The sequence below is a fragment of the Silurus aristotelis genome (assembly GCF_946808225.1).
Source record: "Silurus aristotelis genome assembly, chromosome: 25".
Classification (NCBI taxonomy): domain Eukaryota; kingdom Metazoa; phylum Chordata; class Actinopteri; order Siluriformes; family Siluridae; genus Silurus; species Silurus aristotelis.
In genome coordinates, this window is record NC_139598.1 from 12,255,414 (window position 1) to 12,283,359 (window position 27,946).

Consider the following 27,946-nt stretch of genomic DNA (forward strand, 5'->3'; position numbering starts at 1 on the left):
CCGTAGGAAAGGAGGATACGATTGGTTTATTTGACAAACGCTGATCAGTGATTGGTTGCCATTGAGGCCGTTTGTGCGGGACTTTATGACAGGTATGAAGGAGCAGGAACAGAAAGGAGGCGATGATTCACTACAGAAATATGGCGTCGAGAAAGAAGGCTGGATCCAACGCTCAGGAGAAGGGCGCAAATGGAAAGCAGTTATCAAAACATAAAGACGGACCAATAGGTACCGGTTATTTTTTTTTGCATATATTTTCCGCGCTTGTTTTTGTTGTATTGTGTTGTAGCTATATGTTGTAAGGCTTCTTATAGTGTATGTGGATCAATTAAATGAAGAGTGAACTGAAAGTGTTTAGTGTTATATAACACACACTTCTGTCATGGGCCATGAGAATAGAAGCGTTATATATCCATACACACAACCTTGTCAATCTCGGTGTCTTATCTGGGTCACATTGAGTGTAAATAAGACTAATGGCACGTGTCCAGGACGTGCGTCCGTGACACGTCCGTGACGTGTCCGTGATGTCATTTTAAAGAACATGAACGAGGACAGATCAGGGAGAGGTTTTTATCTATTCCATCTATTATTATTATTATTAATAATATTATTATTATTATTATTATTATACATTCCAAGTATTCGCATTTCGCGCTGGTGGATCATAACGAGGTTGTAAGAACTGCTTCAAAATGTCAAAAGAAATAAAAGGAGCAAGAGACCAAAAAATAAATAAATAGAAATTGCCAATTTATTGAAAACTGCATTTAAACTCTAACAGGCTGTTCATCAGCTGATCAAAAGTTTAAGACCACAGCCCAAAAATACCCACAACAGAACTAAAAGTGTCAAAAAAGGACTCCATATTAAGAAGGTGTTGTTGTTAACTTTAAACACTCGTTTTCGACATGCTCCATGCAAATGTCTCCAGGAGACTGGTGGGATCATTGCTCCATGGCGTGAAGATGGCTTTGACGCCCCTGCACCACCTTAAGCTCCATTTTTCCCTTTGAAGAAAAAAGCACCCCAGATCACGATGGAGGCTCCTCCACTGTGCTGTGTAGCAAACATCTCCAGTGGGATCTCCTTGTCAAGCCTGTATCGTTGGAAGCCATCAGGATCATCCGGGTTAAATTTATTCTCGTACGAAAATAAAACGTTCCTCCATCTTTCAATGTCCCATGTTTGGTCCTCCCATGAAAATTCTAAACAGGCAAGTTTGTGGTGTGGGAGGAGACGTGGCTTTCGGAGACGTTTTTTGCTCTTTATGCCCTTTCCTTGCCCGTGTCTTCACGGACAGCCTGTCGATCCTTCAGCTCAGTGCAGGTGAAATCTTCTGGGGTCTACCACTTGATTTTTTTTGTCCCAAAACTGTTAGGATCTTTTAAGAAATTAAAAATTACACCTACTGCTCCGACGTCGGCAGCAATGGTGCGTTGCGAGAGCCCTTGTTTGTGCAGCTCAACTATCTTACCATTTTCAATAACAGAACGCTTTTGCCATCAGGAGATCATGACAGTGTAACTATCTGAAGGACAATGACATGAAAGCCATATTTTTACACAGATTTTAACTTTTAAAGGCTATGGTCTTAAAGTTTTGATCAGCTGATAAACAGCAATTTTGAGTTTAAGTGCAGTTTCCATTAAATTGCCTAATCTCTATTTTTTGTCTCTTGCTCTTTTTTTTTTTTTTTTGCCATTTTGAAGAAGCCAGCGTGAATGCAAATACTTTGAATGTTTCTCCCGGTCTTAAGATTTTGTACAGAAGTGTATATGATCTCAAGGGACAATACTATAGAAATGAAACTTGGATATATTTTAGAGTAGCCAATGTGCGGCTTGTAGAGCAGTACAGATTTACTGACCTCTGAAAATACACAACATACAGTTATTATTGTCAAAATAACTGGCAACTAAATTGAGTACACCCTAAGTGAAAATGTCAAAACTGTGTCTAGTGTCAAAATTTTGTGAGAGCACCATTGTTATCCAGCACTGCCTTAATCCTCCGGGACATGGAATTCACCAGAGCTGCACAGGTTGTTGCTGGGATCCTCTTCCACTCTACCTATTCCACAATGACATCAGGGAGCTGCTGGATGTTTGACACATGGTGCTTCTCCACCTTCAACTTGATGTTCTGCTTCAGAATGTCACAGAACATGTTGGAATCCAAGTTTCCCCTCAATGAACCACTGCACCCCAGGACCAGCAGCACTCATGTAGCCCCAGACCATGATGCCACCATCACCATGCTTGACTAGGCAATGCACAATTTTCTTTGTTCTTCTCACCAGGGCATCGCCACACATGCTGGACACTACCTGAGCCAAACACCTTTATCTTAGTCTTATTAGGTCACAGGACATGGTTCCAGTAATTCAAGCTCTTGGACAGGTTGGTCTTCTGTAAACTGTCTGTGGGCTTTCTTGTGAGCCAGCTTCAGGAGAGGCTTCCTTCTGGGACGACAGCAATGCAAACCGACTTGTTGCAGTGTGCGCCGTACGGTCTGAGCAATGACAAGTGGACCTTCCGCTTCTGCAACCTCTAAAGCAATGCTGCAGCACTCATGCGTGTGTTTTTTGAAGCAGCTTCTGCAACTGACACACAGCACGAGGATTCAACTTTGATCAACACTTGCGAGGTCTGTTCCATATGGAACCCGTCTTGGAAAACCTCTGTACGATCTGACCACTGTACTGTAACTCAGTTTCAGGGTGTTACTAATCTTTTTATATCCCCGGCATTTTTGTGGAGAGCAACAATTCTAATTCTCAAATCCTCAAAATTCTTTGCCATGAGGTGCCATGTTGAACATTGAACAGTGGTCGGTATAAGAGAATTGTACTGAAAGCACCTAATTTTAACTGCTCCAACACAAGATACACACATTTGTATGGTCCTGGGAAGCAGACAAAAACATGAACGTGATGAATAGGACATGTGGATTTGCATGGTTACACGACATACAGCTGTTATCACTTAAGGTGTACTCACTTTTGTTGGCAGCTATTTTGACAATAATAGATGTATGTTGACTTATTTTCAAAGGACAGTAAATCTGAACAAGTGTCACTTTTATGTGACAAGTAAATAATAATTAAAAAAAAACGAATTTAAACCTGTGTTGTGTGACAGAAGTATGTGTGGAGATCAGTTATCAGGTTAATAACCTATAACTGAGACATTCTGTTGCACAGATGTTTGTTACCTGTGTGTGTGTGTGTGTGTGTGTGTGTGTGTGTGTGTGTGTGTGTGTGTGTGTGTGAGAGAGAGAAAGAGAGAGAAGGTTTGTTAATTGAATATCTGAATTTGGATTTCTTTACACTGTTAATGTTATAAATGGGATCAGTGTTGATTAGTTTTCCTGGGCAGCTGCTGTTAGTAGTGTGGTCTGTAATTCCGGTAGGGTTTTTTTTTTTGCTTCACTGTGCGTTTTACATAATGTATTATTTATTTATGACATCATGTAGGTTTTATGCAGGTGGGAAAAACACTATAGAGAAGAATGCTTTTAAAAAATGAAAGTGTTAATATTTATTTTTATCAGTTAACAAAGTAGAAAGTAAATAAACAGGTGAGAAATCAAATTTAGATCAATCCTGACTAATCCATTTGTAGAAACGCAGCCCCAAACTTGCAAGGAACCTCCACCATGCTTCACTGTTGCCTGCAGACACTCATTGTACTGCTCTCTAGCCCTTCTAAAACCTTTGTACATTATTATAAAAGTATTTCAAAACAATTATTTGAAACAAAATGCTTATACTAGTTGATATAATAAAGACGTGGATGTAAGAAGATGTTTATTAAACTTATTAAACTTTCATGGAAGGAGTCAGTCTCAGTTTATGCAAAGCTCATGAGAAGCTGTGGTGTTATTTTTAATTGCGATAATCAGAGAGAAAAAAAAAGAGTCTGATGAAGGAACCATGATTTTGTTAACAAACTTTTATAAGCAAACAGGTACGTGTGTGTGGTTACTTTAAATCAGAGGTGCCCAGACGTTTTCTTATATAGGGCCAAAATTCAAACTTGAACATTATATTTTTAAATGAACAAATATTTAAAATAAATGATTTCATTTTTACCACGTTTTACCAAGGTACCCTGGTTCACCTCATAAATGAATGAATAAGTCGTAAAGCTTTCTCTCGAATCTCCTTAACTAATGCAGTGTTATATTTTAATGTTTGTAGTTCAATAAAACTTGTATTACAAAGAAAGCAATTCAATTTATAGCTTAATAAAGTTTGATGCCTAATACAGCCAATCAAGCTATAAGCAATACGGTCATATGCTTGTAATATCAGTGATCTCTAATGAGAGACATGAAGCTGCTTCTTATTTTTCACACGTTTTTCAAAATTGGGTTGCACCTGACTTTTTGACAATGTCAGGATATGAGTCAGGTTTCTTTTCGGTTTAGACTTGTTTAAGGTCATTAGACTGAAAGGCTGTTCACAGAGAGAGGTACTGTCCAAGTTTGTGAAGCTTAAAAATAAAACAAAAAAATGTAATGTTAAATTAGAAAAGAAAGATTTTCCTTTTCTCAAATGTAGCATTGCAGGCAAAGGTCTCTATGGGCCAACTCTGGGTTACAGGCTCTAGTATGTGCAATTCTGCTTTAAATGTACTGTAACAATAAACAGTTGCATAACATGAACGTCAAATTGTTGCCAAATTCTGGTGATGTGAACAAAACACTTCAGGACATGCTGTTATGGGAAAATAAACATCTGTATGGTAATTGTTGCTCCTTTTCTTATAAAGCATGTTTAATTATAGGTTATCTGTAAATTTATGTAGATTAAGGTTACTTTAATTATACAGATTATACAGTGGGAACAAGACAAGTTAGAAGTAGGCTTTATATTGTCACATATACAAATAACAGCACAGTAAAGTTCTTTTCAGGGGTCAGAGACGGGTCATTGTCAGCCATGATACAGCACCCCTAGTGCAGAGATGGTTAGGGGCCTTGCTTAAGGGCCAAACAATTGCAGCTTGGTGGTTCTGGGGCTTAAACCCTTATCGGATATGCAAAGTGCTGTATGGAAAACTAATAATTTTTAGTTATGCTGCTGTGGGTATGTTTACTAAAACACACTTTGGTTAATGTATTTAGCTTTGTGTTATATTGATGTTTGAAGTGTGAAAACTACTTAGTTTTAATGTCTTTAAAAATATATTTTGTTTACGCTACTTGAACTCTTTTTATACACTGTGCACTGTGCAAAAAAATCTAAATAATAAAGATGGATGCTAGGTGTTTTGTTGCTGGCCGATAAAACGTGGTGAATATCTGGATGTAAAAGGATTTCATGTGAAAATATTGGATGTCATGACCATGAGGTAAAAAAAAGCAACGTCATCGCTTCTGGGATAAAATGATTACTTGCTAAAAATGTGTTGTGTTGATGAGGTCCAGTTGCATTGGTCATACAATTTTATAACATACCCATATCTCAGCTTTCATATAAAATTTATATTTCTAGAGGCTAATCTTTCACTACGGAACTATACTATTATTTTTTTAAATCATATTCAGTTATTAAAAGGCAGCATATGTGGAGTAAGGACCATCACAGCACGTAACACTGCCTTCTCACAGCTCCAGGGTCTATCAATCATTGAATCTGATGTTCAAATGTTCTCCCTTGTGGTTTTCTTTGGGTTCTCAAATTTTTACTCAACTTCCAGTCTATTCAAACTCCTGTATGTAGTGTTGTGTGCTCAGGTTCTAGGGAGCTTAATTTGTCATTTTGCTATATATGAAAACATGCAAAGAAATGATCACGGTGCTACATATGAAAACGTGTATGAACAAACATAGGCATATAGATGGAAAACATAAAGATGTGTATGTGTGAGCGTGTGATAGTTGCTCTGTAATGGTCTGGAGTGAAACGTCCTGACTCCACAGCCACCACGCCTAACCAGGATAAAGCAATTACTAAAGACAAATAAATGTGGTAATTGAATGAATTAGTTATATAAACAGTGCATTGCTTCCCTTCTTTTTTACACAAATCAAGCTTGTCTACAGCATCCTCCTTCCTGTGTTTAGTAGACACTTGCAGTAGTTAATGTCTTTTCACAGGCTATAGAGCAATGAAATGAGCACGCATGGCAGATGGTCGAAGGCATTAATTTTGTTCCCAGCTTTGTCAAAGATAAATGAACAGATCACTTACTCCAGTTTTATTTTGGAGGTTTTTGCAGACGAGTGGGAGTCCTCAGTAATAAAATATTTGCATTGCTCCTCTATGATGGCCTCATGATTTTCCAGCTAATCTCACCATGTGTATTTGCGTCACTTGTCCCAGCAGGAACACACAAATAATCTTTGAAACATTCCTTAAGGAATACCATCCAACAGTTATTTTTGTTTCTATCTACTCATCATATTTTCGTATAAAAATGCTATTTCATATGCTGGTGGAGGGACTTGCCTAAGAAATACATTTGGACAGTCTTGATTGAGCCATGAATACGCTTGAATCCAAGAAGTCTTTCAAATGTCTTTTGGCACTTTCATTTATGTTTTCAGTGACTGACATAGAAAGATGGTCCTCAGTGTCTTTGTCATTCTCCCTTTCCCCAACGCTGGCACAACTGCAGCCTGCTTTTTCACTAGGTGTGTCATCAGCGGAAGTGTTGGACAGAGATGAGGACTGTGATATTTTTAGTTTAGACATTACTTCTTATGCGGAAAGGTGAGTTTTGCTTTAACTGTCTGGTTATTTTGGCAATTTAACTTAAGTGTAGGCGGCGCCTGCGTCTCCGTTTATTACGTCTTGGTTTATTACGTCAACAAATTATGCGATAGGCCATTCCTCACAGAACACTTACCTTAAAAAAAAAAAATAACATGCATTTTATTCGGTCGTAACGTGAAAATGTATCCGGTCGCAGGTGATTTTTTATATTTGGTAAAAAATTTGACTATTTTAGTCGCAGTCTGGAGCCATGCTAACGCACACCTTTATACCAGTATACTAAATAGCAGATCAATACTGTACATTGCTATAGCTTTCCTTTTACTAAATACACCAGTATACCAGTACATTTTACCAGTATATAGGGTTAGGGTCCCATTCCTAACAAAGATGTCCACCATCTCAAATTGGCCAATAATGTGTGAAAAAAGTGTATTTAACACTGTTTTTAAAGCAGGAAGAACTGTTTTTTGACATTTCACACAGAGGGAAGTACATGCAGTACATGAAATAACAACACACTACATGATACAAACACACACCTGGATCAAATCCACAATGTTAATATGTTTAAAGTGCTTTTAACTTAACAAGTCAAGTCAGGAAGCTTTTATTGTCATTTTAACCATATATAGCTGACACATTACACATTGAAATGAAACAACGTTCCTCCTGAACCTTTTGTTCTGAATGATGTTGTTACATTTTAAAGGATTTTGTAAAAGTGAGCTTTGATTTATGATCTGTGAAGTCATCATTTTCTCCGTGATTCCGTACCATTGTCGCACAACATTGCCCTTAGGCAACAAAAATAAATATTTTTGGTGGGGAGGTAAAAAAAAAAAAAAGAAAGAACATTTTTTAATCAATAAAATATTCCAAAATGAACCAAGAAATGATGTGGAATTATTTATATCATGAACCAGCAAAATGTGTGCAGTAGATGGTTCAGTACATGTCAGAGCCCAAACGTCTTTACTTTAACTTGAGTAAAAAAGTGTAGTGAGTGTGTAGTCAGTGCTTCAATTTTTACCGGAGTATGTGTACTTTTGCCATCTTTAGACCCTAAGACAGTTAGACATTCGTGTTCTCTGGATTGTTCACTACACAGGGTGTCCAAATAGTAAATTTGAGAAAAATCCACAAAGACATGATATAGCTTGAGGGTAAACATCTGGAGGAAGTACAGTAGATAATAATTACTAAGTTAAATACCTATAATACATAAATGGTTGTAATACACTCTGATATACTTGAATTAAATAACATGGAAAAATCATCCAATTGGTTCCTGTTGTTTAAAAGGCAATGCATTAATAGAGAACGGTGACTGTCAGGAACTACATGTGTATTCAGCACACACCTTCCAGCCAATCACATTCAAGTATTCAGACTGACCATGGTAAAAGCATAATATAAAAAATTGTGTGTAAATATGTAAGAAAGTTTATGAATTTTTCCATGTATATATTCACTAGCATTGATTTCTGACTTTTCACATTCGTGTACCATAAAACCAGTGGAGCTCTGGTGCACATCCCTTCATCACTAAAGTATCCCATTGCATAGCCATATCTGTCAGCATGAAATGTGCTTCTCAGTAGGGATATCAGCACATTTTCTAGTGCATGTGAATAGAAATGAAAATATATATTAATCAAATGGTTACAGATCAAACTAAAGCACTTTTAGGGTGAAGTTCATAATTGGAATAGTTAATAGACTGGAACTTTGTTGTGGCTGTACAGGGTTTGGGGATAGAAGTCATTTGGTCTTAGTACAGGACAAACAACTTCTCAGTGCCACTGTGTAATGATGTCGTGTTTTAAATGGGTAACAAGACAAGATGTGCTCATGCATTTGGAATGCATGGGCACTGTGTTTGTGTGTGTGTGTGTGTGTGTGTGTGTGTGAGGTCTGTCATCACTGACTGACAACAAAAAATACAACCTGGGGAAAGGTCAGGGTGTGGATATCCTAAGGGAGAGAGTGAGAGAGGGGGGGGGGGGGGTTTCAGAGAGATGGCTTATCAACATACCCAACATATTTTTTTCCTTTCTTAGTCTCCTTTCACACAGTTTTCCTGGCAATGATAAAACTCTGACTTCATTCCAGCTGTGTGTGCGCAATCTCTGTGATACATAAACAGCTGCTTTCAGCTTCGCTCTGTTAAACCCATGTGTTAGAAGAACTGCATTTTTGCATTGTTCTGTTCGCAAAAGCTCTGGACAAGGACAAGCTCGACCTCAAATACACTGGGTAGGGTTTTTGGATTCATGAACTTCATTGAATCTTTTTTTTAGTGTGTAGCTCAACTTGCATTTTGCCTTACAGTTGACATTTTCGCTTGTACTTTTAGTCGTTGTGCTCGTGTTTAGATATTCAGCTGTGGTGTTTAAATGTTCCTGATTTTAGCAGTTCTGTGTAACACTGTATTGCTTTGTGTTATGTTGATTAGGTTTGGTCTCTGATGTAAAAAAAAAAAAAAAAAAAGAAGAAAGAAATGCCTGTGGATAATGTGAAAGCCATACGGCCAGTAGCTTTCACGTGGCTGCTGGTGATGTTTCATGTGGCAAGCAAAGATATATGTATGGAAATATGTATATTCTTGCTTATGTACGTCTGTCTTTATTCAATTCATTTGAATAGTTTCATTTGCTGCTTTTAAATAAGGACAAATGAGCTTTTTTAGATAATCTTTAGATAATTCACTGAATATTTCCCCAGGTTCTGTGGTGATCTACAATTTGTGATCAACAAATACATCTGATCATTAAGCCAAACGATCTTATTAAAGGTTGTTCAGTGTTTTACTATGAAGTACCAATGAGTTATATTCTTTATCTAAACAGGATATAAATACCACTCAAAGCCTCAATTGTTCATTTTCTTTTGTCCTCGCTTGTTGCCAGACTGCGGTGAGGACAGATTAGATTTTTGTTCTGATGACTGATCCTATTGTTGAAGCTTTAAGTTTGAACTTAAGTTTGAGTTTATTATTATTGCAAGAAATTTGCTTTTCGGCTTAAACAGTTTCATATGCATGAATGAATCAGACTAATTTTTCTGAACACATGCTTGCTTTGTGGCTCAAAGCATAAATGTTGAATCATAAAATCATGGATACTGGTGTGTTTATGAATTGAATGTGAAATACAGTTTTTGGCTGGTTGCCTGGTTTGCAGTTTTCAGATAAAAATTCCAGGAAGGAAAAGGTCTCAGTATGTAGGTTTTGGGGTCTTGATCATGTGTTATTTTTGGTGTGTTTTTTGTTTTTGTTTTTGTTTTTTAAGAGATGACATGAAATGTATTAATTTATGAACAGTAATGCTTTATATTTAATATAATTATATTTGTGGCAGTCTAGTAACAGACAAGCACCGCTACTGTGCAAAGATTTAAAATGCTATAAGAAAAAGCCTCTAATCGTAAAGGTGTCAGTCTGACTGAATATCCAGACCTCTGTGTAGCTACATGTGCCTTCACAATCTCAAAAAGTTCAATAAAATCTCAAAACATTCAAGTTTAACACAGTAAGACCGTGTTCACGCAATTAATTTTTTTCTTCTTTTTTGTAATCTAACTGGGATTAGATGTTCTGTTTCAAATCATATTGGAGTTTTTGCGTGTGTCATTCAGAGTCTGGACTTTTTTTGACCGCGAATATTTATGACAAGAATAACAGACATAAAAACTAGCAGGAAAGAAAGGGCATTATTATAATGGAACATTGTTTAGGTTTCCTAGTTATGAAGGGGAAATTTAATGCTACCACATCCAGAGACATCCAATACAATTGTTTGTGTCTTCAGCTTTGTTTGGGCAAGAATCATATATGGCTGGAAAAATCAGATGTCTCTATGGCTAAAGTCAGATGTTTACCTCCCAAAACTAATTCATAACAGACTTGTGATTCTTTCTCTCCCTGTCAGTCACAGTGACAATAGCAATTGTATCTGTCTGCAAGCTCATGATTATGGAAGGTTGCATACCAAAAAAAAATAATGCTCACGTCCATGTTTGAGAAGGGAATACATGTCCAAGCACATTAGAAACTGACTCATGGCAGGATTAAGGCTTGTTGAAGTTTGTAAGGGAGAGGTGGATCTTCCGTGTGTGTAAAGACACAAATCGACTCAGCAGGGGAAGTTCAACATGATCTTAGTACCCTTTTGTACTTGTATCTTCAGACCAGTTATAGCTTGTGACATGAAGTTAAAACTGGTATAAAGCAGGGATTGACCAGTGTCATAATACAGGTGGCAGTTGGTCAGTTTTTGAGTTCTAATTCAAACAGTTTTTGAAATCTGAAACAGAAACCCACAAATATTATGAATTATAGCTTACAATGTAATGTTTCATTTTTCGAAGGCTGATATCTTTTGCCATAAATTTTTATAAACATTAAAGATGAAAAATAACATTCTCTCTCTCTCGCTCTCTCTCTTCCATCTTCTGTCCTGCAAAGTTTTACTTAAACACAAGTAATCCTGTTATCCAGCTGCCTTTCACAATTAGTGGTGAATCAGAGACAAGGATAAAAGAAACTGGGAGAAGGGAAACCGTTGACCTTTTTTTCCTTTCATGTGGTATTTCCTGTTATTGTTTTAGATATTCTGTACATTGTCTTGCTGCAATTTTCTTCTTGGGCCATGTATACGAAAGTCCCCTCCAAAAGATTTTTGGATCAGCAAGCAATTCAAATATATTTGAATTGGAGCAAAAACAAAAAAACAAAAAAAAAAAAAAAAAAAACAGTCGAGAAAATAGATCAAATTGAGAAAAGATAAGATGGTATTGCCATCATCCTCCACAAGGCAGAGGTGAAGGTATCACAATATACCATTCGAATAAGGCTTTAAGAGCAGTGTTTAAGAGCTACGATATTTCTATTCAAAATAAACCTCTTCCAAAATGATTTATAAGCCCGAAGTGTGGAGAAAGAAAGGATCTGCTCATGATCCAAAACATACAAGATCCTTAGTTAAGCATGGTGGTGGGTAATATCATGCAACGTTGATTCTGAAATGGGCTTGCTAGTAATTATTGATGAGGTAACTCAAGATGGAAGCATTGGGATGTACAGTCAGGAAAATAAGTATTTGAACACTCTGCTATTTTGCAAGTTCTCCCACTTAGAAATCATGGAGGGGTCTCAAATTGTCATCGTAGGTGCATGTCCACTGTGAGAGACATAATCTAAAAAAAAAATTCAGAAATCACAATATATGATTTTGTAACTATTTATTTGTATGATACAGCTGCAAATAAGTATTTGAACACCTGAGAAAGTCAATGTTAATATTTGGTACAGTAGCCTTTGTTTGCAGTTACAGAGGTCAAACGTTTCCTGTAGTTTTTCACCAGGTTTGCACACACTGCAGGAGGGATTTTGGCTCACTCCTCCACACAGATCTTTTCTAGATCAGTCAGGTTTCTGGCCTGTCGCTGAGAAACACGGAGTTTGAGCTCTCTCCAAAGATTCTCTATTGGGTTTAGGTCTGGAGACTGGCTAGGCCACACCAGAACCTTGATATGCTTCTTACAGAGCCACTCCTTGGTTATCCTGGCTGTGTGCTTCGGGTCATTGTCATGTTGGAAGACCCAGCCTCGATCCATCTTCAATGCTCTAACTGAGGGAAGGAGGTTGTTCCCCAAAATCTCGCAATACATGGCCCCGGTCATCCTCTCCTTAATACAGTGCAGTCGCCCTGTCCCATGTGCAGAAAAACACCCCCAAAGCATGATGCTACCACCCCCATGCTTCACAGTAGGGATGGTGTTCTTGGGATGGTACTCATCATTCTTCTTCCTCCAAACACGTTTAGTGGAACTATGATCCAAAAGTTCTATTTTGGTCTCATCTGACCACATGACTTTCTCCCATGACTCCTCTGGATCATCCAAATGGTCATTGGCAAACTTAGGACGTGCCTGGACATGTGCTGGTTTAAGCAGGGGAACCTTCCGTGCCATGCATGATTTCAAACCATGACGTCTTAGTGTATTACCAACAGTAACCTTGGAAACGGTGGTCCCAGCTCTTTTCAGGTCATTGACCAGCTCCTCCAGTGTAGTTCTGGGCTGATTTCTCACCTTCCTTAGGATCATTGAGACCCCACGAGGTGAGATCTTGCATGGAGCCCCAGTCCGAGGGAGATTGACAGTCATGTTTAGCTTCTTCCATTTTCTAATGATTGCTCCAACAGTGGAACTTTTTTCACCAAGCTGCTTGGCAATTTCCCCGTAGCCCTTTCCAGCCTTGTGGAGGTGTACAATTTTGTCTCTAGTGTCTTTGGACAGCTCTTTGGTCTTGGCCATGTTAGTAGTTGGATTCTTACTGATTGTATGGGGTGGACAGGTATCTTTATGCAGCTAACAACCTCAAACAGGTGCATCTAATTTAGGATAATAAATGTAGTGGAGGTGGACATTTTAAAGGCAGACTAACAGGTCTTTGAGTGTCAGAATTATAGCTGATAGACAGGTGTTCAAATACTTATTTGCAGCTGTATCATACAAATAAATAGTTTTAAAATCATACATTGTGATTTCTGTATTTTTTTTTTTAGATTATGTCTCTCACAGTGGACATGCACCTACCATGACAATTTCAGACCACTCCATGATTTCTAAGTGGGAGAACTTGCAAAATAGCAGGGTGTTCAAATACTTATTTTCCTCACTGTAATCAGAAGCCTACAGAAACATTTGAGTATGCCAATTGATCATGCATTTCACCTCCATAAATGGGATTGAATGCATGTATGTATGTATGTATGTATGTATGTATGTATGTATGTATGTATGTATGTATGTATGTATGTATGTACAGTGGAGCGTAAGTATGTGTTCAATCAGTTATGGGCCGTGGGTCTACATGAGGTTTAAATACTTCCGTTGGTGCCATATACTGTATTCTTTTTTGCATACGCAGCATTGCACAGTTCCTTGTAAACAACCTTATGCATATAATCAGGTCAAGGATTTCCTGGTATCAATGGAAAGTATGGTATTTAAGGTTGTGAAATATTAATGTGTGTGATTAACTTAATCTAAAAGAAGTTAAAACTCTAATAGAAATTGTATTATTATTTTTAATGGTTGTGAACAAACTCCAATTGTAGCATGTTCCTATTGAAATTTGTTTACTATTCAAAATACATTGGTGTTTGTCCTTGGGGTATAAATATGAGGTGACAGAGAGGCCACATTTCCTCAGAGCGTTTATCCAGGCTTCCTTACCCCACCTCACTAATGCTTTGTGCATAAATGGGAAAATCCCCACAGCCACATTTTCAGAAGCGTGCAGGTTATTGTGTGGAATAGGAAGTTCGAAAAGCGCAACACGAGTGTTGTCAGGTGTCTACAAACGTTTGGCCATATAGTTCATGTCCAAATCCACACAAATGAATCAGTTGCTGCAGCCTCAACCCTTTGACATGGCCATCCTGGTTTTCTGTTCTAAATCCAAGACGTCCCAACATTTGCATATGATTTTGTATAAATTTGCTTCAGTTGATGGTTGGAATTCTCTCATAGATTCCTTAAGCCAAATAACCACAAAGACACACTTTTACAAGTGTCAGTGATTCTATATACTATCATGTTTCTTATTCCATTTTCTTTTACCTTTTCCAGTGATGGACACTAAGGCCGTGTTTGCAGCCCTTTATGAGGTGTGTGAGGAGAACGCTACCTTCTTTGCTGGCGCGCCAACGGACGATGCCCCAAAGAGGCTGGTTAATGCTATGGTGACCATACAGAACCACGCTCGCAGTCTCGAGCCGGTTATCTGTGGCTTTGCTGCCATCTACCATCACTTTGACTTTGACCCTCACATTCCTGCCAATGGATACCGCTCACTAGTGAAGGTGTGTGTATGCTTGTACACTGCTCTAGCAAATAAATTGATCGACATATATTTATTAAACATGATGTATGTATAGATTTAGCCCGAATGATAACTTTGACCCAGTTCTACTAACCATAGCCATACCATGATCTAGCAGATGCTAAAAAGAGGCTTAAAAATATCTATTTTGGGGATGTGGATTTTCCTCAGTTGGTGCGTTGCTGTGTTCTTCACATCATCCACAAGGCGCGCCACATTGCATGCAACAGACGGGGAATCTTTTTCCGTGCAGCTCATCATGCTGCAGAGATGGAAGCGTACAGCTGTGCTCTATGCCAGCTGAGGGCTCTGCTCTACCTCGCACAGAGGCTGCTCCATGAAAACAGTCACGGCAACCTCTTCTTTCAAGATGAGAATGGTCTCAGCCAGCTTTTTCTTCGAGAGTATGCTTCCATGCACAAGGGCTGCTTTTACGGTCGCTGTGTTGGCTTTCAGGTGTGTGTTTTAATGTAAAAAAAAAAAAAAATTACATACCGAATACTGTTTGCAGCTGACATCTACTAACATCTACAGTTTAGTAGTTTCAGTTACAGAGTAGTTTCACTATAACTGTTAACTGTATGCAAAATGGATTATTTTGTTCAGTAATAAAAGCACTGTGTCAGTGTGCAGAGCATCAGTGAATATACACTTAGCTGGTTGCTTTTAATTGCAAATTGCAGCAAATTTCATGTCTACCAATACAATTTACATAAATGCTGTAAGCCTGGAGTCTTCCAATCCATTGAGATACAATGTCTTGCTTGCAATATTAGTACTTATAAATTCATTATCATTTTTGGTTAATTTTATTTTAGTTATACTGTCATTTCAATCTGTCCATATTTTTTAGATGAATTATGGTCTTGTGTCCTCTCTCATTTATCATCTGTTAGTTCACTCCGGCCATCCGTCCACACTTGCAGAGTATTATCATAGGCTTGGTCGCATTCGGAGATAACTACAAGAAACATCATTCCGGCATCGGTCAGTAACTTTTTAATTACAACATTCCTCAGTGACCTTCTTTTCCCCCTCTTTTTTTGACTCAATATATATATATATATATGTACTTTATTCTGTGGGCTCATCTGAAATGTATAATTTTTTTCCCCTGTATAGCTGAAATCAAATTAAATGTTATGGATGTTTTTGTTAAAATCGCATAAAGACCTATAGCTATTTGTTAAATTAGGAAAACTCAACCTTAGGTGTTGTAATGTTTGTGTCTGTGCTCAATTCTGCACCCTAGTGGATACAGGAGCTAGAACATCATATGGTGAGTCAGACTTCGCTCTCTATAGCCTTGAAAAGAGACACCCTTGAGATACCTTTACCTTAGTCTTTGTTTCCACACTTCTTAGGAGCTGATCTTAGATGTTATCTTCTAGCACTTTCTGAAAAGCTTATAGTGCTCTTCTAACTCAAAAAGTCAAGCACAGAGGGGAACAACTTATCATTACCATGGATAAACGACAAATGACAAAGGAATGTGTTGGTTCTTCACTCAGAATGCAAAGGTTATTTACACTCATGAATTATAGGGGCTGGTCGATTAAATGTTCACCTTTGTATATGTGCGGCTTGGTATCTTTAACGATTGCACATTCAATAAGTTAGAACAGAGTGCAAATAATGAATTAGCAAAGCATTGTGCTGCAATATCATTGCATTCCCTAGGCCTTCTACTAGTGTTAGATCAGCATGTCCATGCCAAGGACTACCAAACTATCCTGGAGGACCTTCTGCACCCCACAAGGTACCCAGAAAGTGGTGCTGTGTGTCAGGATAATAATGCACCAGTACATACAATATGACTGGTGAAAGTGTGATTTAATCGACATGAAAGTAAAGTTGAACAACGCCCATAGAATGCACAGACAACGGAACTGAATATTATTGAGTCCCTTTTTTTGGGTGTTTTGGAAAATCAGATGTTTCCTTTCACCAGCATCACATTATGACTTGGTCCCCGTGCAAGATTTGTATCTGTCATTCCTGAGATGAATTGAAGAAGTATTGCCCCCAAAAGGAGGCCCCAACACACACACTAATCAATTATTGTGATTCCATTTGTTTCCATTTCATTGTCTGTTGCTTTTCAAGACCTTTATAAGAAAAGGAATTAAGTGGGCCTTGGCATATTTTAGTGCATCAGCCCATTTTTAAGTATAACAGTGTGAGCCTTCTTATACCAGCCACCTGTGACCCAGTCTAATTTCCAGCTGCCTCTGAGTCTGAACAGTCCTAACTTAAACATCATGTAACAATGAGTCTAAATCCTGGTGGTCACAGACGACCAAAAGATACTCTTTAAGTATGGTGCAGCCTATTGAAAGTATTGTAATGTGGTGTAATGTCCTTCCGGACAATCAGATCGCAATAATTATCGCATGCGTCTGCGTTATTTATGATCTAGTTTGTATGCAAAAGGACTATCCTCTTATATACAGTCTTGTCAAAGTAATGTGGGTGTTTCCGAGGTCCAGAATTTTCACACCTTGCCATACAGAATATAAAAGCAAGTTACTCTGCATTTTTTTTCATGGTGTTTCTGAATTATTCAAACCAGCCTATTTGCCACCAACATCTATGCTATTCATGATACTGATTTAATTGTCAGATTATTAAATGAAGATAGGTTTAAGCATCTGGATCAGGACATCAATAAGTTAATTTTCAGGTGTTTTTAAAACTCCTCTTAGTGTGGATCTCTGAGTGGGAATTTTAAGTTCGTCTGGGTCTTGATTCAGGAGAGTTTTAATAGAGCTCTTAAAATTTGTTTGGAGTGAGGGGAATAGTTTTCCATGTGTCTAATTTTGACTGCCTACTTTTTCTTTTTTTTTTCTTTTTTTACTTTTTCTTTGATAAACAGGAGAACAAGCCTGGGTTATAAAAGCAGTCATCTAGAAAAAAGATGTGGTTAAATCCATATAGCACTAGACCAACAAAAATTAAAAGAAATGTAAATTATTAAATAAAAATGTTCATATTCTGAAGTAGTGATAAAAAGATTGATTGATTCGCATCAGTGCATCGGCGTAAATGTTATCAAAGTGATGCATCGTTAACATTTACGCCAATGCACCGATGCAAATCGATGAATATGAACATTTTTATTTAATGAATATGACAGAACACAACACTGTGGAGACCAAGGAGTGTCCTGAGAGTCACATAGATTATAGATTAACATGGCAGAGGTAGAGCTGCATGTCTGTCAGAACCAAAGAAATAAAAACACTATCTGTACCATATTGAATTAGCAGAGCAATGTTTTTTCCATTGCATCATATTGCATTGTGTTAAATTTAATCGAAACTGGATCACATCGGCCTCAGTTATGGAGATACAGATCCCTATTCTGAACACTTTTTATTGTTTTGGGTCTCTGGATCCTGACTGTCCTATTCTACACCTATTTTATTGATGGTTTATTGTATAAAGGTGGGATCAGAATGCAAACTGTAAATCATTTCAGAATCAGAATTACTTCTGTTTTCTTTTCTCTCAGGTGTTGCTGCAGGTTCCTTATTCACCTCTGGGAAGTATGCCATGGATCCTGAGCTGAGGGGCTTGGAGTATGAGCGAATCACTCAAAACTTGAATGTTCATTTCTGGAAGTCATTCTGGAACATCACTGAAAGTGAAATTTTGGCAGTCAGTATAAACTTTCACCTCAAGCATTATAACCTTATAAACAGTTTTAAGTTAGCAATTGCTTAAAAGCCTTCTTGTAAGTCAGAGATGATTTTTTGTCATTCATTACTAGGGTTTGGCAAGTATGACCTCCACACAGGTAAAGGTGAATCGTGCTCTCAGTGTGCCACCTGATTCCTTTGACTTACCCATGGTGGGTGATTCAACACATACAGTTACAATCTCCTCCCCGGTTGCTCATATCGGCCTTGGCCCAGTTCAGATGAGACTCATCTCCAGTGAGCTGAGAGAAGGACAGGTAATGTAGGCCATGCACATCTCACATTGTCTGGTTGGTCTCTGTTTAATACACTCAGTAACACAATATGAATATATATATATATATATAAATAAATATATACATACATATATTTATATATATACACACACATACACTCAGTAACGTATATATGTATATACAGTAACGTATATATGTATATATTTATAGTAAATCCAAAATCTCTATTTTGTATCTCAGTTCTTATTTTCTTTCTCAACAGGACAGTGAAAAGCTTTTAGCAATATCCCGTGATGGAGGCTCACACTCCCTGACTTCGAAGATTAAAAAGAGCCCTCCATCACCTTGGCTGGTGGTACATTACCATGGAGGGGGCTTTGTTGCACAAACTTCTAAATCACATGAGGTACACTCCTTTCCTCTACTGAAAGAGCTTGGTATGATAATGTTCTTCCATATTAAGTAAATTAATCATCTTAGGAGAAAACAAAGATAATGGCTAAACCTAGATAAATACATTTTGCATGGGACGTGAAGACAGAACACCAAATCTTATGGACATTTTAGTAGCAAGGGTGCAAAACAAGTCAAGTAGCTTTTATTGTCATTTTAACCATATATACCTGTAAAATGAAACTACATTTCACCAGAACCCTGGTGCTACATTAAAAGATAGAGCTACACAACAGAACACAGAGCTATAGATTAAAAGTAAGTTGTCCTAGCCACATAAAGTGCATTGTGTGCAACTTAGTGCAAACAGTGCAAGAAACGATGCAGTACCGCAGTACCGATACACAAAATAGCGCCGCCCAGTATACATTCTGTATAATATAAAAAAGAAAACTGTAATGTGCTGTGATGTCATTAGGTAGTTTGTATAGCATAATAATCATTAATGTGTTTATTTATTGAAGTTTATTTTATACTCATTTACAAGCCATATGGTGTCGATTATACCCCAGTAAACTAGACTGAGATTTTGCTATTCTAGTAACCAAAACATGGCACTGGCTAAACACATTGAAAGTAGATAATTAATATAACAGTTGTCCATACATGATATGTAAACAGATGACATATATTTTATTCTTTGAATAATAACTGTATCCGTTTTCTCTTTAATCTCCTCCCCCCAGCCATACCTAAAAAGTTGGTCTCAGGATCTAAATGCCCCAATCCTGTCAGTAGATTATTCTCTTGCTCCAGAAGCCCCATTTCCACGTGCGCTGGAGGAGTGTTTTTTTGCCTACTGCTGGGCTCTCAAGAACCACACACTTCTGGGTAGGTCAAATGCGCCTGCCTCGTTGCATTTGCTCAACTCATTCTTTGCACAAATTATTATAAAGAGCATAACCTCAGCATTTGTTTATACCATTTCATAAAGTGTAAATTTAAGATGTTTGGAATGTTTTTGTTCTTCTCTGTCTCGATTTATTTTGCTGTATTATTCAGGTTGGACAGGAGAGCGTGTGTGTTTAGCTGGTGATAGCGCAGGGGGAAACCTATGCATCACGGTGTCAATGTTGGCTGTGGCACATCAAGTACGTTTGCCGGACGGCATCATGGCTGCATACCCTGCCATCATGCTCACCACCTGTGCCTCACCTTCCCGTCTGCTCAGCCTTATGGATCCTCTCCTTCCACTTAGTGTACTGTCTCGTTGCCTCAGTGCTTATGCAGGTCAGTGGCAGGATTTTAATGATGTCTTTTTTCCCCCGAAGATTTTGCCTGTGCTTGATACTGAATTGCTTCATTGTGGAGCCATTTATTTTTATGTAGGTTTGGATCCTCAGGAGGAGAAACCAGCAGAAAAACTCACCACTCTGGGGACAGTAAGGAAGGACACTGCCCAACTGTTCAGAGGTTTCAGACAGGGAGCCTCAAACTGGATTCACTCATTCCTGGACCATACCAAACCAAGTGCAGGTGAGTATTTAGTGCATGTGTTTCATACTACCTTTCTTGGAACTATGCACTTTTTTTTCAATAAGTACAGTGGATAATGTTTTGGTTTGGCTAACTAATAATATATACACATTGCAGTGTCCAAGTGAGGGAAGTGAGAAACAATTAATGTCTGTCCTACTTTTCTTTTTATTTATTTTTTTTTTTTTATAGCTAGATCCAAATAATGACTATACAAACTAGGGGTCGACAGAAAGTGGATTTAATTTCATTATTATATTAATTATATTAAGAAATAACGAGGAAAACGCTCTCAAACTGTATAACACAACCCGGAAAAACTATCAGTATGGATTTTTGGGTTAAAGTTGATTTCCTAATAGTGTTATGGTACAAATCAACAAAAACCAGTAGGTTGCTGATTACTTGCAAACTCTTTGTCTGTAAACAAAAACAGGAAAAGACTTACTTACTACACACTCTTAAAAAACAGTTGGATAGTAGTATATTGCTCTCATAATGACAAGAAAAAAGGCAATTAAAAAAGCTAGATAGACCATTATAACCTTTTTATAAACTTTTAAAAAAATTACAAAGAAAGCAAAGATGTTAGTAAGTACAGTTTCCTTCACCAGCAAAATTTACTTGGAACCTTGAAAAAACTCTGACAGGAAGATGTCTGGCAAACCCAAAGCTGCAAGAGAATCAGAAGACATAAAAGCTTTGCGTGATAGGTGGCTCACGGGACAACATCTTCAAGCACAGCTTAACACTAGTCGAAGTAAGCAAATTTAAGTTTTTACTGTGAGCAGAAGACCTTAAGGTTTTCTTACTGCCGAGTGGAGGTAAGAAAGCCATTGCTAATATGGCAAAATTAGAAAAAGTGGCTTACCAATTCCAGGAAACCCAGCCAGTGGACTACTGAAGACTGGAAGAAGGTCTTAAATTTAAATTCTAATTCCTTTTTTGTCACACCCTGTTTTTATTCAAAATTAAATAGGTGAAAGGTTCCTTGGTGTGTGACACCAACTGTGTAATGGCCTGGGGCTCTTTTGCTGGATCCAGAGTTGGTGACTTGCAACAGAGTGATTGGCACCTTAAACCAAAACTATGACTACAGCATTTTGGCACCATGCGATACCTTCTGTTATACACATTGTTGGTCAGGGAGTCATCTTACAGCAAGATAATGACTTAAAACCTCCAGGCATACCTCCTGGCAAACCTTCAAGCTGTCTCAGAGTTACTTTAAATCATGGATTGGCCTTCACAGTATCCAAACTTAAACCCCATCGAGCTGGTTTGAGATTAACTTGACAGTATGGTGAAAGCAAAGCAACCCACAAATGCAGCACATTTATGGGAGCTTCTGCAACAGTGTTGGGAAGAACTTTCCAAACAATATTTGATTTCCATTGTAGGAAGAAATGCATGAGTGTGTTCGACTGTTATATCTGCAAAAAGTGGCTACTTTGAGTGTTTAAATCAAAAGTTCAACTTTTGTTAAACAAAATGATCCTACGATTCCTTTTGTTATGTCTAATACTTTGATTTCAGAGTCCCTTGGGACATGAAACTGTCTAAATTTCAATAAAAACTGGAAAAATGTCAGTGTTTTAAAACTTTTGAACAGTAAAGTATATACACTCTATGTCTCATACCTGCTTATTCGTACAATTATTCAATCATATGGCAGCAGCACAATTCATTAAAGATCATGCAGATAGAAGACAAGGGTTTCAGTTAGTGTTCATATTAGATTTCAGAATGGGGAAAGAATGTAATCTCATTGGCTTTCATCACAGCTTGGTTGTTGAGAAGGAAAATATCTTTTTTAAAACACAGCAAGCCTAGGGGTAAATGAGGTAAACGGCAGACGTATTTTGAAAATCCTAAAAGATTCCTGTAATTCTAGACTAAAATCTGTAGTCTTTGATCGTTGGTTTGACATGATTACCGACAGCGGATTAATGGCTGTTGCGATCATTTTTTTCCTCTGATTAAATTCTGGCAGAGTCAAAAGATTTTAGAAATTTTCCTGCTGTTGTACAGTCTGACATTATGACAACCTACAGTGTGATATTGGGATCATGTTTGTAGAGTCAGACAAGCAACAATCACAAAGTGTGAGCCCTGCATTAGTTAAACTCATTGTCTACTTACTGACTCACTTTACCCCCTTCCCCTTTTTTTATTAATTATTTTTATTAAGAAACCATGAGGTACAGTGTTTCTGAGGGGACTCTTAGTTCTGCCCAGTCTGACTCCCAGTGTCCTGGAGCATCCTCTGCATTCTCAGTGAAAAAAGAATCTATGAAAAGCCAAACGTATGACTGTTTGGTCACCCACGCTGCCAATACATCCACCAGCAGCAGCCAAAACAGCACCAGCTCTACTGCCAACCACAATGCCAGCCTCACGCTTCACCAGCATCCTATCCTCAACACCACAGCAATCCTTGAAAGCAAGGTATGCATGGCATCATTATGTAGTTGCTCACTCAGCTGTGTCTCACACTCCCTCACACTCTGTCACTGCTCAATTTCTGTTCCAGCCAGAAGATATAAGTATACTTTTCTCCAAAGAGGTCGACCCCTCTGTGTCAGATTTAATCTCGTCTGTGGCTGTACCTCCACCTAATGAAGACGAACACTCTGAAAACCCACGAGGGTTTCCTGGGGACTTTGAGCCATTGCGCTCAGAGCAGCTTGCCAAAATGTATTTCGATTCTTCACCTGTCTTTAGGAATCCCTACATGTCACCTCTTCTGGCTCCAGACCACATGCTGAAGGGACTGCCTCCTGTTAATATAGTGGTAAGAGATGCTGTTGCCAGATATTGTGGTTTCCTATCTAATTAAAATTTACATTTGCATTAATTTGTTACATAATTTTTTAGATTTTGCTATGTGATAGTAAGTTTGTTGCTGATTATGTATTATGATTATCTCAAGTGATGTATCAGAGGTTGAGGAATTGTCAGAGTCAGAATTCACACTCCATACTGACATTGCTAACGTTTGCATCTCTAGTCCAGTGTTTCTGGTTTAGGCTACACCCACTTTAGTTCTAATTCTAAATACGGATGCATATATACATGAAGCACTAACCATTAATGAATATCTCTTTTAATCTCTGAATTTCTGCAGGCCTGCGCCCTGGACCCCATGTTAGACGACTCCGTGATGTTCGCCAGACGACTCCGGAACATTCAGCAGCCTGTGACTTTGTGTGTAGTGGACGACCTACCGCACGGCTTCCTTAGCTTGTCACAGCTCACTAAAGAGACCCAAGAAGCCTCTAATGTTTGCATGGAGAGGATCAGAGATGTCTTTACTATGAAAGAGCTTCCTCCAGGCATAAATAAACACCGCAGACTGGAAAGGACAGATCATTGTGTTTCGGGTGCATCTACCAAAATCTTTCAAATGACTAGTGAAGGTAAAAGAGAAGGGGTTGTTTGAAAGGTGGAGAGTGGTGTAGTGACCAACGAAGGTGAGATTTGAGAACCAAAATTTAAGAAAAAAAAATAACAAAAATTAAAACAGGATTTCCTTTTTTTTTTTTTTTTTTTAACAAAAAATAGACTAAAGTTCGACTAAAATCACTGTGCAATGAACCAGCAGAACAAGATTGATTATAATAGTGAAGTAACGTCTCCCTGAAGTAGTTTAATTTATACTTGTATTCTTATGTTAGTGTTTTTCAGTACGTATAAAGTTGTCAGAGGGGACACTGCGCCTATTGTGTTAAAATAAAAACAACTTATACTTACATGTAAAATACACATACATGTACCTAAAAAAAATATTGCCACTTTGCCTCTGCACTGTATTGTTTTGCTGAGATTCTGATTATAAATCGTACAAATACCAGCATGGAAACAAATACTTCCTGTCTTGTCCAGGCTTAAAAAAGGATTTTTGTAAATGTTGCTAAAATCTAGCTTTCTGTTGCACATTATTACTGAACTTCATGTATATGCCATAGACTAGCTTTAAAGAGTCAATCCAACCAAATTTCTCTTTGTGCTATTTATATATATTTTTAGTCGTCTGAATTATTTATGTTTGTGTAGAAGTAGTAGTTCTGCTGAAGCCGAACAGGTCAAAATAACGAATGTTTGATGCACATTGCTTTTCAGAGTAGATTTGTGTATACACAGTGCCAGGGTTAAGGTTCTGTCAAGTCAAGTCAAGTCAAGTTTATTTGTATAGCGCTTTTCACAACAGACATTGTCTCAAAGCAGCTTTACAGAAAACAACAGTGAAGGTGAATGGTGTGCGTTTGTCCCTGATGAGCAAGCCGTGGCGACAGTGGCAAGGAAAAACTCCCTTAGATGATATGAGGAAGAAACCTTGAGAGGAACCAGACTCAAAGGGGAACCCATCCTCATATGGGTGACATCAAAAGTTTGGTCATAAATCTTTCAACAATACAGTTCTGTGTTAGGGATCATAAGGAAGATAGTTCGATTCCCAGGCCTTCAAATTACCACTACTGGGGCCTTAACCCTAAACCTTTTAGCTATAGGCTAGCCTAGTATCTTAGTTGTGAGTCAATCTGTGTAAAAGTGCCTGCTAAATAAATATATATGTAAATGTAGACATTGCTTATAAGATGTTTAGTAAGCCTATTACATGTGATTTTAAGTATTTTTGTAGTTGCGAAAATGTTGCTACTTTTAAGCTCGAACAATCTTACCTAAATACCTAAAGTTTATTAGCATTGCTGAGCTTTAAATACAGGAAGCTAAAACATGCAGAATTTTAATTCACTTAGCATTAGCCATTGTTTATTTGCACACTTTAGCCCAATAGAATAACAGAATAGAATAACAATGGAATAACAGAGTAGAATAACAATGGGATAAATGAGAAAATCTATTTGTATTCTCTGATTCTCTACCTACTTTAATCATTTTTTGCCTTATTGCTGGGTGGCTGTCACTACCTTCCAGCTTTTGAAACGCTCTCCACACTGACCCATTTCTGGAACTCAGGAGGTATTTAGGGAACTATCCTTCAACAACCTTGAACCAATTAGACAGTTCACTCAGCAGGAGTATGACTGTGCTGCCTCTGCAGATGTCATTTATGAAATCATTTGATTCACCAAGCCCTTAGATTTCACTCCTCTGAGTTACACAATTGAATTATAGCATATCGAATCAAACTTTCAGGGATGGACGAACCCTAAATGTATTATTTATTTAGTCCTTCGGGCAAGTAAACACTCAAATATGCGTTTCTTGTGTCAAATAATAAAACCACAAAGTATGGTGAACTAGAAACATACGTCAATACGTGTATTCATGCGGAATATTATGTGAACACTCAAATTCCTACTGTATGGACAGGATGATTCTTTGTAACTATTGTTGCTGTTTGTATGTTTTCTTCAATTTGTCACTGGAATATAATGTAATGTGGTAACGTCTAGTGAGTATTAGATTTATAATAGTTCCTTTTTTATGACCAGCATACATCCATTGTTGATGTGTGTAGTACAGCAGGTAGTGAGTATTGCCTACAAGTACTGTTTCTCCAAAATGAAGCATATGAAGTAACTGAAAAATTTTATATTTAAACATACATAGCTAGTTTCTAGAAGTGCTTTGTGAAATGCATTCATTCATTAGAGAATTAAAAAAAAAATTTTCTGGCAAGTAGAGAGGGGGAAAGAGACTGAAAACCACATCTAATTACTCATAAGGGCAAGTCAGGGCAGAGTCCAACCATATACTGTACATAATATCATCCAAGTGGAAAACTTTCGAAAGTTTATATATTTTATGTTCTGTTGTATTAACATTTGCATGCTATTCAACATATGTTTCCATGCCTTCTGAGGCAGCATTAGCTCTTCCATGTTTAACTTGTATGTTTTTGGGGTACAAATCGAGCTGTCTTGAGGAATTGCCAAGAACTTATATTACAGGCTTGCCACAATTCACAATTTTACACCAGTTTGGGCAAGTCTGACATTTTTGGTTGATGCTGCGATCTTGTTTTATAGCAAACGATTGTTTAAATACAGATTTAAATACAGATTGATGATCTCACTCCAAAAAAACAGTGTGTCTCTGATGTCCAAATTAATTTCTATTGTAATATATTCTGGAAACTTTTAGAGAAGGAAAGGTACATTTATAGGATGGAATGTATTTATACATGTGAAAAGGCGTGTGCACTACGATGTCAACATAAGGGCTTAGAAAAAAAACCTGGCAGCCCTGGTTATTATTATTATTATTATCATTATTATTATTTTTGAACACATTTAGGAAAACATTCAAGATTCCAGACTGTATGCTGGATGAGAATATGTTGGTGATTAATTTAAAAAAATGCACTAGACTGTCTAAATCAGATCTCGAATGTAATGTTGTTTGACGCTATTTCGTCATGTCGTGTTCCACATAAATCAACGGTGATGAGTTACTGCTGCACCCGCTAAACCTACTTTTATTTTTTGTATTTTTAAGTATTATAAAAAAAAAAAGTAATACCCTGGACAATCTGCTTCCCCAGGCTTAGATCTAAAATGCTTGCTTATGAAACCACATTTAAAAAAAACTAGTATTCTACCTTGTATGCCTATTTGTATTAGACAACACATTGCTACCTCATGTGCATTCATCTCATTATGCAAATGAACACTAGAAAAGTATTACAAAGTGATCTTTTTAGTGTATTCCACTCTGATTCCTCTGTCAGTTGATGATGTTTCTGTGGTGTTATCTGAGACAGTGTTGGACCATGATCTCTGTAAAAGGTCTGCTTCCGATACATGAGCTAGTATAGTATGGCTTATACAGCAATCTAATAGATTATTTTTTTTAGAATATGCATTCGAGTTCCTGGTCAATGTGTTGAACTTCTGGTCTTGTCTATCTTCTTGTTAAAGCATTATCCTCAAACTGTTCTGTAATTGTTTGTCAGAAGTTACTGTGCATTTCTTCCTTTTATAGAAAAGCAAGCACTTTATGGATCATGAGAAGGGTATTGAATACACACTATACTACAAGGAATAATGTATCACTCAAATACACTTTAGAACAGAAACATTATGTTTCATTTTCTCCGTTTGAAAACACCACAAGTGCAAAAATGTAATTTGAATGTATTTCTACCTTTTCTGCCTCATACATTAACTTGCATCGATGTTGTTTCTGGGAACAGCAGTTAAGTTGAAAGGAGCATATAGAAAAGAATATAATTGTTTATCTATTTCCGTTAGAGGCACTGCCAGATATTGAAATGCAATAAGAAGATCAGGTTTGGTTTCAAGAATTGTGTATTGCTTTGTTATTTCCTAGATATTAACAGAATAATCCATCATCAGATATAAACTTTCTTGTTGTAATTTCTTGTACATTTTTGTACATGTTGGGTGATTAGTGTCATTTCATATATTTGTAGGGAGACGGTGTTAGCAGATAAAAATAAATCAAATATCACATTTACATTTGGAAAAAC

General features: G+C 37.5%; 1 protein-coding gene across 2 annotated transcripts; it reads left to right on the plus strand.

The window, feature by feature from the left end:
• Positions 1-64: 64 nt before the first annotated feature.
• Positions 65-27,883, plus strand: lipeb (lipase, hormone-sensitive b). 2 transcript variants are annotated; one of them, XM_083529906.1, is made up of 14 exons: positions 65-228; positions 14,369-14,601; positions 14,793-15,077; positions 15,518-15,608; positions 18,136-18,281; positions 18,394-18,579; positions 18,821-18,964; positions 19,698-19,842; positions 20,014-20,241; positions 20,341-20,487; positions 22,679-22,935; positions 23,021-23,281; positions 23,615-24,668; positions 24,932-27,883. In XM_083529906.1, the coding sequence occupies exons 1-13, from the start codon at positions 123-125 to the stop codon at positions 23,927-23,929; spliced, it is 2,544 nt and encodes an 847-aa protein (XP_083386032.1). In that variant the 5' UTR covers positions 65-122; the 3' UTR covers positions 23,930-24,668; positions 24,932-27,883. The 2 variants fall into 2 exon arrangements, with proteins under 2 accessions (XP_083386032.1, XP_083386033.1); XM_083529907.1 differs by lacking the exon at positions 65-228 and adding an exon at positions 8,656-8,986.
• The last annotated feature ends 63 nt before the right edge of the window (positions 27,884-27,946 follow it).